This window comes from Necator americanus, chromosome IV, assembly GCF_031761385.1.
Source record: "Necator americanus strain Aroian chromosome IV, whole genome shotgun sequence".
Lineage (NCBI taxonomy): Eukaryota > Metazoa > Nematoda > Chromadorea > Rhabditida > Ancylostomatidae > Necator > Necator americanus.
Window position 1 is genome coordinate 27,647,064 of NC_087374.1, and position 20,668 is coordinate 27,667,731.

Below are 20,668 nucleotides of genomic sequence, written 5' to 3' on the forward strand. Positions count from 1 at the left end.
AAGTTCATTTAATAGTAACAAATATATAACAAAACTGAATCGTCGAAGGATATAATACAACGGGAGCACGAAAAAATAAATTTTTATGCGAACGCGTCCTACTGTTAACTGTCCCTGAACTGGAGTGTAGAAAGAAAGTTACGAAAAGTCGTGAGCGATCATGATAGTGTTAAAGTGATTGCGCATTTCACTGCATTAAACAGTTTTCGAATGGCACGACCTGGATTAGCGGTTCAATGCCAAAAGAAATCGAAATTGTCGAGGAAGTTTTACAAATAGTTTCGTATAAAAGACTGCTAGCTGTTATTTGAAAGTAACTGTCGGATATCTTCCCGACAACACTCTTATCTTATAACTCACCCAAGCGTCCCTTCATCATCTATGTATATGCAATTTCGAGCATCATGAACGAGTTCATAGTACCTGCCTCGCCATCTTCCCACGAAGATACACATGCGTACGGACAAAGATCGTGATCAGCAAGCTGTATACTCATACAATGAGCTGATATTTCGTGTATTTCACAAATATGTTTACTCACTAAAAAAATTTGTGAATTATCAAACTATGTTCTATTATCCGCACTTTTTTTGTGTCTTCTCTCCAATTTATCTCCAACGCAACGTAGACATTTCGGAGTTGATGCAATTTTTAGCCTTGAAATTCGTACAAGAGTCGTATTTCACTGAGATGAATAAAACTGCTACGTTGTCTTATTCATACAGATCTCTACGATGAAGTTCATGATTTTGCTGGGTCTGGTAGTGTTGACCACTCAACACCCACGCGTGAGCCCCTCTGGCTACGGCAACAATAATGCAGGCGATGTACAGTATGCAGCAGGAAAATCACCACATAACAAACCTGTGGACTACACTTCAGGAACCGGTGACAATTCACCCAAATACGTCAAGCCAGTAGTGAGTTCTTGTGCATCTTCCCACAAGTTATCATGCTTTAGTGAGAGCCCGCCTTTAAAGTAACTCCTTTAGGTGCAAGCACCGTTTCGCTCAATAATACTTAGAAACCTTTGCAATTCACTGTTTGCGCCTACATGATGTGTGAGATGCATTAAAACCACATACAAGCGAGCCAAATTTATTTAACAAAAACCGCAATAAATACACATCAATCGCGCTCCAGCTTTGTATGACATACCTCACATAACTGCATTCGGAGGATGTACAATACAAATGAATTCAAGTCGTAGAAAGTGTGGTTTTTTGGATTTCCGGAAGGGAGCTCCTGAGACACCCACTTATAAAAAAAATACTCATTTAAGATAAGTGCTCCATAGGAGACCAATGTTTTCCAGGGTGGAAGCGCTGGATCATATCGACCACCGCATGATACTCCCACTTACGCTGCCATCCTTGTACCGAATTACAATGTTATTGGAAACAAGATCGATTCGCAGAACCTTGGGCAGGTGCGTTTCGAGGAAAATTCAGATTTTGCAGAGCTTCAAACAGAGTTTTCAGATCAATACCCAGGGACAGCAAAATGTTCAAAAAGGTGGTGATCAGACTAACGTTGGAGCTAATGCCAACCAAGTCAATGTCGGTCAAGCTAACACTCAGGTGGGGATATCAGACTCATGAAAGAATTAGCTTGTTGCCAAGTAGTTTTAAGCCATACTCATTCAGGGAGGAGCAGTAAGCGGATATCGGCCATCCTATGATGTTCCTACTTACGCAGCCGTACTCATCCCGAACTACAATGTCATTGGAAACAAATTCGACTCTCAAACCCTCGGACAGGTGAGCTCCAAGAAAGTCCGTACTTAACCAAAAATTAGACCGAAGATTTAGGATCGTAAAAAAGGTAGCAAAACATTCAAAAAGGGCCGGGAATACCGTCAATTTACAAGAGTCGACTGGAACGCCCATGCGGCGCCGCATCTCCAGGCCTTTTTAAGCAATTAGGAAGAAACGAATCACCCTTCTATAACTACTTCCCGTACAATCCGAAATCGACCACCTCAGATGTGGGTATCTTTACAAATTAGACCGAAGATTTAGATTAACACACAAGGTCAGCAAAACATTCAAAAGGGTGGTGATCAGACTAACGTTGGAGCTAATGCCAACCAAGTCAATGTCGGCCAAACCAATACCCAGGTGAAAATGCTTGAAAAATTAAATATATAGTCGCAAAGTATCACAAGAAGTTATCGTTCAGGGAGGAGCCAGCGGTAGCTACCGCCCATCCTACGACGTTCCTACCTATGCAGCTGTGCTTATCCCGAATTACAATGTTGTGGGGAACAAGATCGATGCTCAAACTCTTGGGCAGGTTGGTTGGAGGACAATTTTCTAGTTCTGATCGACAGCAAGGATGGCTGCTGAGGATTGCAACAACACGATTACAGATCAACACCCAAGGACAACAAAACGTACAAAAAGGAGGTGATCAAACCAACGTCGGACTCAACGCTAACCAAGTTAACGTCGGTCAAGCAAACACCCAAGTATGCGTACAGAAAATAGATTTTTTGGGGACATCTGAGAGAATCGCCGTGTGGCAGTCACTGATTGGATGAAATCCAACGGTGCTTGACCAATGAGCAGATTCTCTCCAAAAATATTGCAAAAAAAAAATCCTGGCAGTATTGGAAGTAATCTCAGGGAAGTGCTGGTGGCCGTTACCAACCATCGTACGACGTTCCCACTTACGCCGCTATACTCATCCCTAACTACAACGTCGTCGGTAATCGGTACGACGTACAAAATCTCGGACAGGTAAGATTCCTTCTAGCTTGTCTCGAACGTAGGATGGCTTTTAGGGACATCCTACGTTCGAGAGGCATAGGAATAAAGTCGATGCTTTCATTCGTTCCAGGTTAGCAATCAAGGACAACAGAATGTACAGAAAGGAGGTGATCAAACTAACGTTGGAGCCAATGCAAACCAAGTTAATGTCGGTCAAGCTAACACCCAGGTAATTCAGAGTTACGTGGCTACAAAAAAGTGTTTTGCGATCATGTTGTGACATTCCAGGGTGGACCTGCTGGAGGGTACAGACCTTCTTACGATGTTCCCACATATGCTGCTGTTCTGATTCCAAACTACAATGTGATTGGAAACAGAATTGATGCCCAAACTCTTGGACAGGCGAGTAGTTTAAACTCAAGTACGAAGATACGTAGAGCTCAGAAACACTGCAAAACCTACAAAGGATTTACATAAAAGAAATCTAGGTTCTGATTTTTGGATTTTCTGAGTACAGAGATGGATCCAGAACAAGCTTCCTTGCTGTTTTCGAAAACGAATTTTCCGATCTTTCTTTAGGTGAACACCCAAGGTCAAACAAGTATACAGAAAGGCGGTGATCAGACCAATGTAGGTAGCAATGCTAACGCCGTAAACGTCGGACAGGTCAACAACCAGGTACATTCGATCCACTTAAGCTGTAAACGAGACTAATTTATTGGCGTCATCCAACCTAATGCAAGACGGCGTTAGTAGCAGAACTATTGTTCTAAATGCCGCGTTCTGTTGCCCTAACGTTGGGATTGACCAGTAATACCAAGCAGCAAAATCAAACCCACACAGGGTTATCGTTATTCACTGTGGCCGGTCTGGTCTGGTAGGTCAAATAGGCTGGTCAATCGAGGGCAGCGCAATTTGCTGTTGTTTAATTTACTGAAATATTTGTCATGAATCTTACTCACTTTGAATAAACATTACATCATGTAAATGGAATTGTTTTAAGGGTAAAGCAGGCGCACAACCTAGCTACGATGCACCACGCAATCGTGGTCCAACCACAATTGCTGGGAACAAAGTTAAACAACAAAACCTTGGACAGTATAACAATCAGGGACAGAGAAATTACCAACAGGTACGGACTATTGGGGAAATCGTAATTTTAGATCACTTAAAGGCATCACCCCACGAATCTGAGGTGGTACGGATTTGAAGTGGAGTATTCTTATGCGGAATAGTAGATTACGGAGAGGGGGGTGATTCCAGCCATTTCTTCCTAATTGGCGCAAAAAAAGGTCTGAAAGATGCAGCGCGTGCACAAGGGTGGCGCGCTCCAATCGAACTCGTTGTAGAAGATAGGCAGGATCGCTCGAAACCGAATCGTCCGAGCCGTTTTTTAGGGCAACTAGGAAGAAATGGACGCAATCACTCTTCTCTCCATAATCTACGATCCCGTATACGAATACTCCACCTGAAATCCGTACCACCTCAGATTCGTGGAGTGATGCCTTTAACCTTCGCATCTAACTGCTGCAGCAGTTTCATAAAGTTTCACTAATGCAGCTGTTGATTTCGTTCTCTTAAACAAATCGTTTTATTCATTCATAACATACCCTAGTGGATTTGTCGCTTTTAGGGAGGAGCCCAGACTAATCTAGGTTATAACAAGAACGTCGTCAACGTCAGTCAGAGCAACACTCAAAGTGTTGGTGGACAAAAGTAAGCAATATGGGTTAAACATAATGCGAAGTAGTTGTTTGCATGTTTTCTACTTTTCCTAACATTAAGGGCGCGTTATTTCTACTCTTCTAAATAAATTTAGGCAAAGCGACTCTGGAAGCAATTACCACAAGCGATCGTAATTCCGTAGGTGAGGAGTATTCCTACTATTTTTGAAGCTACAAGCAACTACGAATGAACCCTCAAAAAATAGTTTCGTTACAGACGAACGCAGTACCGAGTAGTGTGGGCCAGCGAATCTGTTCATAGCGATCTTGAACTTTAATGTGCGTTTATTACTATTATGTCATTTAATGATAAATTTTTTAAACACGTACTCTTACGAGTTATTCAAATAAATCACTGCCTTTGTCTATGTTCTATAATTTGTAGATTGAACACAAACCTTTATTGTGTACTTGTAGAGTTCTTTTCTTTTTTTACCCCCTTGGATGCCAACAGTTTGAGGACAAGGAATTAACTCAGTTGTTAGGAGGGGAAGTGTACACAAGTTTGATTTTTATCTGCTCGTAGTGGTCTTGCTTTCATCAAACGCTTTGGCAACGTACGAGCTATATAACGCGCACCATGACATAAAAAACTTCCAATACGTTGCAAAAAAAGTATTTCCGCAAAGCACCATGCCAGAGCTCATACCTTAAGAGGTCAAATGCCTGAAGGAAACACGGAATCTTTGGCAACAAACATCCGCTTCGCAACGTTAAACTGCTGGTCGCTGCCAAGCAAACTCCAACAAGCCGCTCTGTTCCGACTGCTGAGATATCTGTATGCACCGTTTGGTTTGAGTTTTGCAGACTAGTACAGGAGTTTGAATCAACGTCGCAAAAGTGTTCATTTGTACGATTACGGAATCACAGAGGACTCAAACTCTGGATCGCAAGTGCTCACGCACTTACGGAAACCGCTGAAGACTACAACAGAGAGACGTTTCATTATGAATGTTGGTAACCTTAAAATGTTGGTAACCAACATACCAAGCCAGCACACCGCAATTATCGCAGTTGGTGCGAATACAAAGATGAAACTTGAACAACAATCCGAGGTGCTTGGAAAATGGTTCTATCCCACGAAGCAAACATAGGATAACGGAGGTCGTCAGACCTTTGCGAACAGACAAACCACGTCACTGCATCGATATCATCAGCTCACGTGGAAAGAAAAAAACCCTTTAAGAAGAGTCAGAAGAGCAGCAAAACCGAACATCTCGACTCTCTAGCTTCGGCTCAATTACGTTCTGGTAAGGAACATCCCTTTATCAGACATTAGGAAATCTATAGCTGTTTGAGAAGTCGCGCTCGATATCGACCATCGCACAGTTTTTCTTGGTGCACGGTCAAAAGGTACCTATACCTGATGTGCCGCCGCGTATAAAGGAGGCTAATGAGTGTCTATTCTATCTGAAAGCGTATCTCGAAAATGAAGAAGTCTCTACTCAGCACTAACATCTACATCTGGCCTGTTACATTGATTTTATGCAGTCAATAGATAAAAATAACGAGATAAAAAGGTAGAAAGTAGAAAGGAGTTTAAAGAATAAGTACAGAGTAAAAACGGCTGATAAGCGTCCTTAATTAAAGCAAAGCCAGGCCTTCAATTCAAATAATTTAATTCTTGTGTATGTATGTGTATGTGATGTAGACGGAAATTACCTGATATAGCTGCAAATGTCAGACATAAAGTCGCTCTGCGTATATGTGTTACAGTTCAAAGTTGAACACGAGTTCATTGAAAGACACTGTGACGAAAACATATTTATGCGCTGCGAGTTTGTGTAGAACAGGGCGCAAAATGTGCGGCATTGCGGGATGCGTGAGAATATATATGCATATGTGTTTTTCTGCAGCATGTTTTTGTTATAACCTTTATGTTTGTAAAGTTTCTCGAATGAGATCAATGTAGGTCACGCATATAACTCTTATCACACACCATATCGCCCTTTGGTATGCTTCTAATGACGTTACTTTAATTGAATAGAAGGATTTACTTTTTTCTTTACTTTCCAACAATATGTGCTATTGTTGCGTCAATTCCCTTTTCACTCACTCCTCTCCCTTCCAAAATCGCAGTTTCTACAGCTCTGCCAGGACGCAAATATCGCGCCCTGCGCTGGTCCGAAGGCAACAGGGAGGCGGAGTCTGGATGACCCATTGCGGTTCTGGCGACTGGGCGCTAAATGGTGGAGAAGCAACCGTGATTATGGGAGGGGTGAAGCAGGCCAGCAGCGGCCAGGCGATTTTCGCGGGTACCTCTTGTCCTGCATCCGTTCTTATCAGCTTGATGGTACGGTTCAAGAAAAGAAGGCATGGAATTCAGCATCAACCGAACCGACATGGCAGGTCTGAAAGATGATGAATGGAGAAAGAAGCTCTAGGTGGTGTCAATCAATATTGGAATACGAACCAAGAAGAGAATTAATGATGCCGACTCTTTCATTAATTGCGAAGAAAACGCTCCCGGTTTTAGAACCAAAGAAGTTCGTATTTGCACCTGTAGAGATGGGATCCATGTACAAATTCTATACGTGTCGCCCGCAGTATTGGTGGAGAGGGAACCTTGCCCATCTGGAAGGAACATTTTAACATCTTGTTGAATCTGCAAGCGCTGTCTGTTCATGAACTCGCGCAAGCCCAACTACAGTCAACGAAGAACTGCTGACAGAGTAGGAGGTTCCGGTGTGTATCCAAAAAATGAAGCATGGAAAGTCTGGCGGAGATGATGGAAGTAGCGTAGAAATGCTGAAATCTCTCCCTCCTTCTGAAATTCGTTGAATGACAAAGATCATCCGTTCACTATAGATTGACGAAAGGATAAATGACACTTGGAGACACGCCATCATAATTCCTTTTCACAAGAGCCTATCCGTCACGGAACCCAGGAATTACTCAGGAACAACAGTGTTGCATGTAATGTACAAGGTTTTGAAGAGGACCATCCTGGATACGCTAACAAGACATCGCAAAGAAACCAAGCGCGACGAACAAGCAGGCTTTCGTTCTGGTCCACCGACGAGGCAGCGGTATTCGAAGCTTCTCTGGACATCGAAGCCGCTTTCGACTCTCCTCTTCAAGGACGTCTTCTTAACGCGCTGCGCGCCATTTTGATTTCAGGAAAATTCGTACACCTAATAAGCGACATGGATAGAAGAACAACTGCTGCTGTTCGAACACCAACTGGATGTACCACACCTTTCGAAGTGTAAACTGGAGTGGGAAAAAGGGCCGCGGCGGAACCCCTTCCGTTCAACTTTGCCGTCGATGATATAATCGGAAGAACAGTTGAGCACAGTGTCCCATAGATGTCGTTTTAGCACCGCTTGCACGTCCTTTGGTGTATCTCGAAAACGCCAACGATGTAGTACGACCAAGAAGTACATATTCGGATGTGTTCTCCTTCACTAATTTTCTAAACGGTTTTCTTAGCTTTTCGCTAGCCGGGTCAGTGCCGCACGCTCAGAAAGATGAGGTCCAACACAATTCCACCGCCTATATTGCTGGAAACAAAAAAGGACCGATTCTAATAGGGTATGGTCCTCACATTTGAGTATTGATCTCAGAGTTGGCGCATATGTCCATTACGTCACATGAGGGAAAGTGTCATGTAAATGAATACCGCGAAGTATTCTGAGAACTAACCCACTTCAAATAGTAGTAAAGAGTATAGAGTAAAGAAACAAGTTTTCGAATACTATAAATTATCCGTATTGTGCTATTGTCATGGTTTATGAGAGTTTTCTACGTTTCACGAAAACATAGAGGTGAAACGTATGATGTAAAGTCTTCGGTGGTGCCATTGATCCCGCATATAAGGCACAATAATCTTTCCAATAACACCACAAACGTTTTAACGTTGGTGTTTTCTTCAACCTATAAAATGTTCTATTTGAAGCTGATTTTCGAAATATTCAGTGTCTTTGACTAATTCACATAGTGAGAAAGAACTAAGAGACTACGAATCTCTGACTAATTTACATAGAGAGAGAAAAACGCAAAAAACATAATTTCAATCTGAACTCCTCCTACTAGACTGTCCCCGAATTGGATTGTAGAAAGGCTGTTACGAAAAATCATTTGCGATAATGAAAGTGTGAAAGTGATTGCGTATTTGATTGCGTTAAGCAGTTTTCGAGTGACATGACCTATATTTGCGGTTCAATGCCAAAAGAAATCGAAAATGTTGAGTAAATTGCACAAATGGTTTCGTATAAAAGACTGATAGCTATTATTTGGACGTGACTGTCAGATAACTTGTCAACAACAATTCTATCGTACAAAAACTTCACTATTTACTTATGTGCAATGAGCTTTCGTGGACGAGTTCACAGTACTACTCCTCACTACCTTCGCACGACGGTACACATTTCAATGAACATGTATTCGTGTGAAAACGACATAAAGAATGCTGCAGTTGCCTAGGCGGCTGCCTCCGAAGAGGAACTAGCGGTTGGGATCGAGGTCGAACCATCGCAAACCGTAGCGATTAGTAGCGCTAACAAGGATCCCTCTCGATCCTAACCGCCACGCTCTACCGCACCGCCTACACAGCTGGTTTAGCTAGCTTTACAACTAGCTTCAACCTGCTTTGGTCCCATCCGAGTCCACAGTACCTCCTTCTCACTAACTTCGCATGACGATACACATGCATACAGACATATGACGTGCATATCTCATGATCACCAAGTTCTACGCTCACACGATGAGCTAAGCTACTTCGTACATTTCCAGAAGATGTTTACTCACAAAGTAATGATTTTGTGAAATATCACTTTAAGTTCTGGTAGTACACATAACAATTCGTCCAAATCCGCTATTTTTCGTACTTCCCTTCCATGTTGTTGTGTTCTCTTCAAGTAAATTTGTGCTAACTTTAACGCTACGTAGACATTTGATAGTTGATACCATTCTTAGTCCTTAAAACTGTACAAAAACCACATCTGCCACTGATCCGCACAAAATTGCTGAGTTATCGGGTTTTCACGGTTCTCTAGGATGAATCTCATAATCTGGCTGTGCTTGGTAGTGTTGACCACTCAACACCCACGATACCTCGTGAGCCCCTCTGGCTACGGCAACAATAATGCAGGCGATGTACAGTATGCAGCAGGAAAATCACCACATAACAAACCTGTGGACTACACTTCAGGAACCGGTGGCAACCCACCCAAATATGTCAAGCCAGTAGTAAGTTCTTGTGCATCTTTGCATAAGTTATCATGCTTTAGTGAGAGCCCGCCTTTAAAGTAACTCCTCTAGGTGCAAGCATCGTTTCGCTCAATAATACTTAGAAACCTTTGTATCTCACTGTTTGCGCCTACATGATGTGTGAGATGCATTAAAACAACATACAAGCGAGCCAAATTTAACAAAAACTGCAAGAAATACATATCAATCGCGCTTCAGCTTTGTATGACATACCTCACATAACTGCATTCGGAGGATGTACAATGAGTGCAAATCGTAGAAGGTGTGGTTTCTTGGATTCACGGATGGAAACCCCTAAAGCGCCCACTTACAAAAATTAGTCATCTAGGATATGTGCTCCATAGGGGTCCAATGTTTTTTAGGGTGAAAACACTGGATCATATCGACCACCACATGATGCTCCCACTTACGCTGCCATCCTCGTACCGAATTACAATGTCATCGGAAACAAGATCGATTCCCAGACTCTTGGACAGGTGCGTTTCGAGGAAATTTCAGGTGTTGCATTGTCTCAAACAAAGTTTTCAGATCAACACCCAAGGACAGCAAAATGTTCAAAAGGGTGGTGATCAGACTAACGTCGGAGCTAATGCCAACCAAGTCAATGTCCGTCAAGCTAACACCGAGGTAATTCGGCGGCATATGACTTAAAAATTTTCTAATCTTCATCTTGATATTCAAGGGTGGAGCTGCTGGAGGGTACAGACCTTACGATATTCCCACGCGCGCTGCTCTTCGAATTCCAAACTACAACGTGACCGGGAACAGAATTGATGCTCAAACTCTTGAACGGGTGCGTGGCTTCAACTCAATTAAGAGCATAGAGTGAAGAAGCACTGCGGAACAGCTCTGAATGACATCTGCTTCTGTTGAAAAGAAACTTTGGCTGTAGTTTTTGAACTTTCCAAGGGCATAAACGAATCTGCAACTTGCAAAGTTTTTCCTTCAGATTTCAAGAAATTAATGCAGTAATCTTCCTTCAGGTGAACATCCAACGTCAAACACTTATACAGAAAGGCGAAGATCAGACTAACGTAAGCAGCATTGCTACCGCCGTAAACGTCGGACAAGTCAACAACCTGGTACAATTTTTTTGTTTACGTAAGTTCTAAATAAGGTTAGTTTATCGGCATAGTCCAACCCAACGCAAGTCATGGGATAGATGAGCATGGGAACCTTGGTTGGCGCGCCGCAGTTTGAATCATTTACTCGTTTAAGCTACAAAGGGATCAGTGGCAGAACTACTGTTCTAATCACTCTCTTCTACCACATTAACCTTGGAGTTGAGCAGGGATACCAATTGACAAAATCAAACCTACATAGGATAATTTAACTATTACGGGGAAACAGTCGGATCAGACGAGGGCAGCGCATTTTGCTGTTGATTAATTCACTGGAATATTTGTCGTGATTCTTAAACACTTTGACGAACACTGTATTATCCGAATGAAATTATTTTAAGGGAGAAACTAGCACCGAACCTAGCAACGATGTACCACGCAATCGTGGTCCAACCATAATTGCTGAGAACAAAGTGAGACAACACCTTGGACAGTATAACAATCAGGGACAGAGAAATTATCAGCAGGTAGGGACGACTGGGGAAACCGTAATTTTAGAGCAGGCCGGTGTTTTACTTTCATATCTGTCCGCTGCAGCACTTTTATAAAGACTGTTACTAAGTGTTAAGATTTTGTGTTGATTAATATTATTTTTAAAAAAATCTTCTTCATTCATAATATACCCTAGTGGATTTGTCGCTTTTAGGGAGGAGCCCAGACTAATCTAGGTTATAACAAGAACGTCGTCAACGTCAGTCAGAGCAACACTCAAAGTGTTGGTGGACAAAAGTAAGCAATATGGGTCAAATATAATGCGAAGTAGTTGTTAGCATGTTTTCCACTTTTCCTACCTTAAAGTTCGAGTTATTTCTAATCTTCTAAATAATTTTAGGCGAAGCGACTCTGGAAGCAATTACCAGAAGCGATCTTAGTTCCGTAGGTGGGGAGTATTCCTACTATTTTTGAAGCTTCAAGCAACTACTTCTTAGTTCTCAAAAAATAGAAGAATAATGGTTCGTTGCAGAAAAATCAGTGCCGAGTGGATTGGACCAGCAAATCTCTTCTTAGCAAGCTTACGCTTTGATTTACAATTATAACTACTGATGCTATTCAATGATAAGTTTATGAAACATGTGCTTTTACGAGTTACTCAAATCGGTAGCAACCTTTGTCTATAGGCTGTAATGTGTAGATTGAATTAGAACTTCTATTGTGCACTTACGAATTTCCTTTTTCTTTGCCGCTTCCTCGGATGCGAACAGTTTGAAGACCAGAAACTAGTCCAGCAGCTGCTAATAACGTGAAGGTTAAAACGACCGGTCTCGAAAAGTCTCGCCGTAGCAACACCTGATTGTAAAGCAACAACATACACGACTGAACCCTAACACTATGTTTACAGTTTCATCAACTGTAGACGAAGTTGGTAATTAAAAACCTTTGGCCTGGGGAAGCAGCCTTCGACTCTGGAGCGGAGGATTTTGACCACCTCATTCGACGAAAGCTTTCAGCAACCGAACAAATAGAACTATAGATCCAGAGAACAAATTTATGTGGGATAGAGCATTCAAGCAATAGCAACACCTCTCGATGCTCATTAGAGACAGTACCATGAATATGCTCCTTTGTACTTATCAGCTACGATCCTATCCTACGAGATCGCACCTCTCAGGAAATCGAAGGTGTTTTTGATAAACGCTAAAAGTCCAAGAATGAATAAAAAAGAAGTGTGCATTGAGAAGGCCAATGAGCTGGCCTTATATCAAGGCCTTTGCGGATTTTGATCTACGGGGTCTCATGCGGGTCGCATTTTAATTAGTATTAGCGGGGTGATTCTTTAACGCGGAGGTCTGATAACATCACAGCAATGCTGTTAATGAGGTGAACACAATACTTGTGGCCTTTTGGCGGTTTCAGATCCAGTACCTTATGGGAATTAGAGAGCGTTCACATCCAAAACGATCTCACGTTCTAATAGGGAAGACTAGATTTATAATTTGTAGAATACCAATGTGAAGCAAGGACCAAGATTATTAACCCACTTTATTGTTAACTCTCAACGTTTTATTGTTAACCCTCAACGTTTCGGCGTCGTCGCCTTCGTCATACGCGTCTTGGCCTTTTTGTTTTGGCTTCCGATGTAGTATCTTATTAGGTGATGGATGACTCGTTCTGGTTTGGGCATTTGAGAGGATGTGTTACGGATGATCTGACTTTCATGGCTCTGACGAAAGCGACGACGCCGAAATGTTAGCCGCAATAAGGAGTGTTAACAATAATGGCTCTTGCTTCATACCGATAATCGACAAGTTATAAACCTAGTTTTTTAAGCTAAGACCTTTTTATTTCTAGTGAAGATCATCTCAAAATCTTCAAGATCGAATACTCGTTTTAGATGTGAAGTCTACCACATTGAGTGATGAGTCTCTTCTTAAAGGCATCACTCCCACGAATCTGAGGTGGTACGGATTTCAGGTGGAGTATTCGAATACGGGATCGTAGATTATGGGGAGGACGGTGATTCTGTCCATTTCTTCCTAATTGCCGTAAAAAACGGCCCGGAAGATGCGGCGCCGTGCAAGGCTGATGCGCTCCAATCGAGTTCGTTGTAGAAAATAGCGCAGCGGAAGGCGCGAAGCCGTATCTTCCGGGCCGTTTTTTACGGCAATTAGGAAGAAATGGACGGAATCACCCTTCTCTCCATAATCTGCGACTCCTTATAGGCATAACCTACCTGAATCCCGCACCACCCCAGATTCGTGGGGTGATGCCGTTAAGATAAGAAGAGTTGTTCGAGATATGTGCCGTTAGCAGAAAACTTGTGCGCAACTTATTCGTATGCGAAGAAGTCAACGTGTGGGTGACAAATTGCAACGGCAAATTCAATGACAACCGGCGAGCTAAAGAGAGTTATTAGTGGTTAAAAACCTGGTGATTTTTTAGCTTTTAAAAATTTAAAGATGTGAACAGTGAGTGATGGTTGAGCTAATTCAAGAGCAATATGGCACAATCAGAATTTTTCGCCACCGCCTATGGAAGAAATCAGAAAGAATCTATTGGGGTAATCAAGAAAATGTTCTACTCAATCGTGAAAAACCTCTGAAACACTATTCGAGACAAACATCAATTTTTATTTCCAGTCAAGGAAAATTCCATTTTCAACCTTCTTCGGCGTTATTTCATTTGTTGAGCTGTTCACATCATGCTCTGGAGTAGACGCACACAATGTTACCAATTATCAGGCTCCCTGTGAACGTGAAATCTTTAAGGATGCCCAGTAGATAATTTAGGAAGCGAACAACGATACTATCATCTTTCTTTAAAAGGGTGTTTGAGTGTCTGACCCTGCAAGTCGTGTGTTAAATAATTACAGGTACTTGCGAGTAAGAGAACTGATTACAGGATGTCACAAAGATAACTTCCATACCATACCGCTGTTAAAAATTCAAGAGTGCTTCTTGGGGATTTTGCAGTACGAATTGTTGGTACTTAGTTTTTCTGTTTCATAGTTGAGTGTGCTTCGTTGGGTCGGGTCGGGCAATAAATCATTATGTTTGGTTCAGTTTTGCATTGGGATCCAAAGAGTCCCCAAAATCACCACTTTTACGGAGAATTCCGTACGGTTTTGTACACGTGGAAGACTCTAGGAAACTTGTAAACATACATTATTGTCGTTAATAGTAGGAATGAGGTTTATTATCAATTTGAGCTGCTTCAAATCGTTGTACTGATATGTACATTTCGTAGTTTAGTTCTTTTCTCAGTTGTGGGAAATCGCTTCGGAATTTCATTAGTGGTGGCTTATTGCTTTGGAGTATCCGTCTTGGACTAAGTATCTGTTCGGGTGATTGCTTTCTCCACTTCCGAACAGTCTGTAGCCCTCCTATGCATATCAGAAACTAGAACAAGTATGCACTTTTCATATTAAATCCTATCAGTTGTATAATTTGTTTTCTCTCAACATGCTTTACATGGATAATGAAAACAGCAAACGTGTTCCGAGAGAAAAAAAAATCCTTCAAAAAAGGCAATTGTAACTAAATGAGAAACCACTGGTTACGACACAACGGTAAGAGAAGGAGAAGAAAAAATGCTCCGCGGCCTAGAGCTGAAACCAACTAAGTTTCAAAGGATTTAAAGATTACGTCAGTATTTACGCACATTATCACTGGCGCGAACCTGTTATTGCGCATACCGCGCCATCACCCATTGGCTTCGAGGCAGATAAGGGGTCATACTGTTTCAAAAAACCGAAATGTGTTCGTAAACAACACCTTAAAATAATGATATAAAAGGGGGAATGCTGCCAACATGTTTTGTAGTCTTCCTGAGCTTCTCTGTAGTTTGTTATAACGATTTCATGAAAGAAAGCCTGTAAACTATAACTGCTGTGTTAATTTCAGAATGTACTTCTTCGCATTGCTTCTTCTCGGAGTTGGCTGTGCATTTGCTAATTACGATACCCAGCCGTCTGGTTACGGTAACAATAACGCGTACGAGGTGCAGCATATGGCTAAGAAGTCACCCTACAACAAGCCAGTAGACTACACTAAGTCTAATGACTTCCCCAGCGGTTTCAATTTCTTCGGAAACAAATTCTCTCAGCAAAATCTTGGCCAGCACAACCAACAAGGACAAACTAACGTCCAGAAGGTACATCGTAGAAGTCCCTATATGTTAACTTGATTTACTGAATGTTTTTTTCCAGGGAGGTGACCAAAAAAATGTAGGAGTGAATCAGAACGAGGTCAATGTTGGACAGCAAAATAAACAGAAAGTCAGAGGATATGACGCCCCATACAGGCCCACTTACCCCGGCGGCTACAACCCAAACCCAGCTACTAACATCCTCGGCAATAACTTTGATCTACAGACTCTCGGACAGGTTAACACCCAGGGACAGACTAGCGTACAACAAGGAGGTGATCAGACAAACGTCGGATCTAACGCCAATGCCGTGAACGTTGGACAAACCAACACTCAGGTTAGCAAAAGAACGTAGCAGCGGCAATGTAAAGATTTTAAAAGCGCGACTATTAAGGGTGGTGTAAGTGGTGGGTACAAGCCCAGTTATGATGCTCCTCGTCCCTATGGCGGTTACCAGGGTGGATATAACCCAGCCACCAACATCTTTGGCAACAACTTCGATTTGCAAACCCTCGGACAAGTCAACACCCAGGGACAACAAAATGCACAGATCGGTGGTGCTCAGACCAATGCAGGAGTCAACCAAAATGCCGTAAACGTTGGACAAACCAACACGCAAGTAAGGTTACTAAAATATCCCGCTGCATCACTTCGACATCGAATATTTCTTCCAGGGAGGAGCTGGAGCAGGAGCAGGTTACAGACCTTCATACGATGCTCCTTCTTATGGAGCCGTGCTGATTCCAATCAATCCCTCAACAGGAGGATATGCCGGAGGATACGCAGGTGCAGGTGGAAATGTCGTAGGAAACAAATTCGATGTCCAAAATCTAGGACAGGTAGATTGCACTCTTCTGATGCTGGAATATCAAAAACACAAAAGGCGATTTCAGGTCAGCAGCCAAGGCCAAGCAAACTTGCAGAAGGGAGGTGATCAAACAAATGTCGGTCTGAACCAGAACGCTGTAAACGTAGGCCAGCAGAACAATCAGGTATAATTACCTCGTTGTAATATAGAGGGTAATACCTTAGTACCAGCTTTTATAAAGGGAGGTGCGGGAGCAGGATACAAGCCTTCATACGATGCTCCAAGTTACGGAGCCGGAGCCGGCGCAGGATACAACGGCGGACCAATCTACGTTCCTGACTTCAACAACTTCATCAAGAACAACGTCAATTCACAGACTCTCGGACAGGTAAACAGAATTTTATGGGTATCAGACCCGTAAGAAAACCAATAACATCTCTGACACTATTTACCTTTACCTATTGCTTTTAGGCCAATACCCAAGGGCAAGTGAATGTGCAGAAGGGAGGTGATCAAACTAATGTCGGATCCAACGCGAACACCGTCAATGTTGGTCAGCAGAACAATCAGGTATATTTACTTCATTGCAGTATAAAGAAGGATTGGTCTAGTACCAGCTTTTATTAAGGGAGGTGCGGGAGCAGGATACAAGCCTTCATACGATGCTCCAAGCTACGGAGCCGGAGCCGGCGCAGGATACAACGGCGGACCAATCTACGTGCCTGACTTCAGCAACTTCATCAAAAACAACGTTAATTCACAAACTCTCGGACAGGTAAACAGAATTTTATGGGTATCAGACCCGTTAAAAACTAATAAGATTTCTGGCACTATTTACCTTTACCTTAGGCCAATACCCAAGGGCAAGTGAATGTGCAGAAGGGAGGTGATCAGACAAATGTCGGATCCAACGCGAACACCGTTAACGTTGGCCAACAAAACAATCAGGTTAGAATTCCCGTTCAAGGTATTCATGGGGCAAAAAATAAAAACGCAGTTTTAGGGAGGGAACGGCGGCTCCTATGGAAAACCATCTTACGATGTCCCCAGATATGCTGCCATTCTTATCCCTAACTACAACGTGATTGGCAATAAAATAGATTCCCAAACTCTTGGACAGGTGATTCTATGCACACATATACAGATGTGAATGAAGCGTCAAGAAACTTTTCCAAGTTACATTATCACTAGGAAGACTTTTTTATTTACAATTTTTAAAATAGGTCTGTTAGAGAGAAAACATAGGATTAGAAAGATAGAAAAGAATTAGTGAGAACTCTTTCAAGGCCAACACCCAAGGGCAAACCAATGTACAAAAGGGAGGTGACCAGACTAATGTCGGATCTAATGCCAACGCCGTCAACGTTGGACAAACTAATGCCCAGGTAATAAAACTGAAGTGTTGAACTCCTCTAAAGCGCCCAGTAAGGAAAGATTGTTGATTTGCATATTTTCTTTTTTTCTGGATAGGAAATTGACAGCAACATTCCTTTCTGTTGTGAACAACTCTATAACAGCAGAGATTTTGCAGGGGACAGTCGGAACTGGACCAAGCTATGATGAACCAAGAAGAGGAGGATTTACAGCTATTGGAAACAGAGTGAAGCAGCAAAACCTCGGTCAACGCAATTTACAGGGACAAGGCAGTTATCAGCAGGTGAGTTCCAGTTTTCAACTGGTACATTACACATCTATTGAAGTATAGAGTGTAATTCCTCATTTAAGGGCGGAGCTCAAGGCAATTTCGGCTTCAACTCAAATGTTGTCAATGTTAGCCAGACCAACAACCAATCCGTTAATGGCGTCAAGTAACTACTTACTATCTACCATAACTTTCTTTCTATAATCATCATAATATATTCTGTCCGAATAATATTAATTTAAGGCAAAGCGACTCTGGAAGCGGATACCGTAGGAAGTCATAATTCCATAGGTGCGATTATTAGTTATATTAGTGTTCAATCAAAACAAACTTTTAATCTTAAAATATGATTCTATTGCAGGATCGCACATCGCCAAGTAGTATGGGCCAGCAATCTAATCGTCAACCTTTTCAACAATCAACTTTGATCTTCTCGTACTCAGCACAGTAGTCAGCAGTGTGTGCAACTAATAAATTTTAAACAAACAATTTTGTTCCAACGTGTAGGTGTCCAGAAACTAGGAGAAACGAATAAAGAAAAAGTAGGGAAGGCTACATAAATCATATGGTTCACTGACTTTGAAGAATAAAAGATAAAGTGCATGAAGTCGATCAACCCCGTTGGAATGCGCAGGAGTTCGGTCAAAATCGTTTGAGGGTTATGAAACTCACATATGATTTACTTGCGGAGGCAACTCGATGAATCAATTTAGTGTTTTTATCCTCCCAGACAAGACTGGTACCAATTTACCGACCCCGGAGTAAAGAAAAGCTTGGTTGGCCTCGGACGGTTTCGAACCGTCGACCGAGGAATTGAATGAATTCAGATCACATGTCTGTACAAAAGAAACTGCAGTAACAACTAACGAAGAAGATCCTAATATAATTGAGAGTCTAGGCATTTTTGAGAAGTGGTCCACATAATTTCTTCAAGAAGTGGTTCCACCCTAAATAAGTTTTGCAATGGTGAAGGTTTCTACCCGAGCTAAGTATCGTTTTCCCAGCCACCCTTACTTTGTGTTATGACCTCTTTTCAAATAATCGTATGGATTTACGTTCAACACGGAGTGCAGCAGAAAACTGATTCGACATTTTCCTAATTTTCATTGCTGAAGAACATCATTGACTCATTACTGTTTTAAAGGCATCACTCCACGAATCTGAGGTGGTACGGATTTCAGGTGGAGTATTCGTATACGGGTTTTGAGACTATGGAGAGGGGGGTGATTCCGTCCATTTCTTCCCAATTGCCGTAAAAAACGGCCAGGAAGATACGACTTCATGCGTTCTGGCGCACTATTTTCTACAAGGAGTTCGACTGGAGCGCATCAGCCTTGCACGGCGCCGCATCTTCCGGGCCGTTTTTTACGGCAATTAGGAAGAAATGGATAGAATCACCCTCCTCTCTATGGTCTCTCATTCCGTATACGAATACTCCACCTGAAATCTGCACCACCTCAAATTCGTGGGGTGATGCCTTTAACCCCCTCGATACGCTCAATACGTCACGACTCCTCCTAACATACCCGGGTAAAGAACAGTCAGAACTTTTGCTCCCTGGATGGTCGTAATACAATCTCTCGCGAGCAGCTGCGGTGCTGTAGACCTAGCACTTGGAAATATCTCCCCTTTCTTTCGGTGCTGATGATTTACGAGCAAAACCTACAAAAGACAGCTTTCGCTAAGGATTGTTTGCTTCTTTATTTGACTTTTCTTAGTAATAAAAATTGTCTAAAGATCGCCCACATCATTCAAGAGGCTTAATGAAAAACCGCTGCAAAAAACACCATGTTGTTGTCACTCTTAGGGCTGAGAGGTAGCCTATACAGAAATCACCGTTTTCGTATCCTTTAATAGGCCATTATTAACTCGATATTTCATGGAACAGATGACTTCTTATCTTGAGGCTGAGATATCTCCTGAGATGGGAGGTAATGCTGTTAGAGGAGTTAGAAATAAAGAAGCTGAAAGTTAGAATCTTGGGCTGTGTTCCAAGCTTACAGGTAGTAAGTGGGTGCATCTTTCCATATCACAATGGTGCATCATCAATCGTATCATCGATCAAAATCATGTTAGATTCACTGTCTGAATTGAAACAAATAAAAAAGTGTTCCGGAGAGCGTAGCTAAGGCAGTTGTTAGTTCTAAATCAACTCAAATAAATTGGTAATGTCACTGAATTGAGCTCTAAACGTTTATGGTGCCGTTTCTTGTACGTGCTATTTTAAGATTTTACGTATAAATACCTTAAAAGTTTTATTTCAAGGGTAAATACCTGAAACATCTCTTCGCAGGGAACCTCAGTTGAAAGAGGGGCAATTTTGTAATTTTGTAAGAACTAAAATCTCCTCACCTAGTATGTATTAGTGTAACGCAAAAACTCTTCGTGATTCGTGTCGTTCTTGGTCGCCAGTGCATACTTCACTAGCAGTTTTGAACATATTACGAATCACTGCGCGTTTTACTGCAGTCGGATGTGCAGATTTGACGTGCAATATGATGTTCTTGCGATACCACTTTACTATAATAATGCCATTTGAAGCATTTATTTGTGTGTTTAGCTAAGGAAGCCATCCTTTTAATTTTCCCCGGAGAGCGCCAAAGTTTGGTCAGAATCAAGTAAATTCTAACGCAAAGGTTATCGGGGAACTAAATCAGTCTCCTTGTTCTTTTTTTATTGTTGCTATGGTTCAAAAATTGATATTAATTTCCTAGTATGATTTTTGTTCATAATTTTCTCGTTTTACCTTTTAAATCCCCCTCTGACCACAATTTTCGCTGTATTAGTAGGTTGTGTTCTTGTCGTCGTATATCTGTGTGGTTGTTGTATGGTATGTTAAATATTCTCTGAAATTCATTATACGCCCC

The 20,668-nt window shown here is 42.0% G+C and overlaps 2 protein-coding genes across 3 annotated transcripts; both read left to right on the forward strand.

Moving 5' to 3' along the window:
- Positions 1–734: 734 nt before the first annotated feature.
- On the forward strand, positions 735–7,647 carry RB195_002929 (uncharacterized protein; the record flags this gene model as incomplete). The annotated part of the gene is made up of 15 exons (XM_064200397.1): positions 735–920; positions 1,316–1,429; positions 1,482–1,580; positions 1,647–1,760; positions 2,022–2,120; positions 2,182–2,295; positions 2,372–2,470; positions 2,628–2,741; positions 2,842–2,940; positions 3,000–3,074; positions 3,291–3,389; positions 3,715–3,843; positions 4,345–4,427; positions 6,524–6,784; positions 7,335–7,647. 15 exons carry the CDS (start codon positions 735–737, stop codon positions 7,645–7,647), a joined length of 1,998 nt encoding a protein of 665 aa, XP_064056278.1.
- Positions 7,648–9,433: 1,786 nt separating this feature from the next.
- RB195_002930 (uncharacterized protein) lies at positions 9,434–18,229 on the forward strand (the record flags this gene model as incomplete). 2 transcript variants are annotated; one of them, XM_064200398.1, is made up of 21 exons in its annotated part: positions 9,434–9,625; positions 10,009–10,122; positions 10,175–10,273; positions 10,329–10,439; positions 10,630–10,728; positions 11,109–11,234; positions 11,414–11,496; positions 15,108–15,357; positions 15,413–15,688; positions 15,746–15,970; positions 16,026–16,190; positions 16,245–16,343; positions 16,401–16,547; positions 16,631–16,729; positions 16,788–16,934; positions 17,009–17,107; positions 17,163–17,279; positions 17,446–17,544; positions 17,691–17,816; positions 17,885–17,967; positions 18,163–18,229. In XM_064200398.1, the coding sequence occupies 21 exons, from the start codon at positions 9,434–9,436 to the stop codon at positions 18,227–18,229; spliced, it is 2,823 nt and encodes a 940-aa protein (XP_064056279.1). The 2 variants fall into 2 exon arrangements, with proteins under 2 accessions (XP_064056279.1, XP_064056280.1); XM_064200399.1 differs by lacking the exon at positions 18,163–18,229 and having other exon boundaries at positions 17,885–17,971.
- Between the last annotated feature and the right edge of the window lie 2,439 nt (positions 18,230–20,668).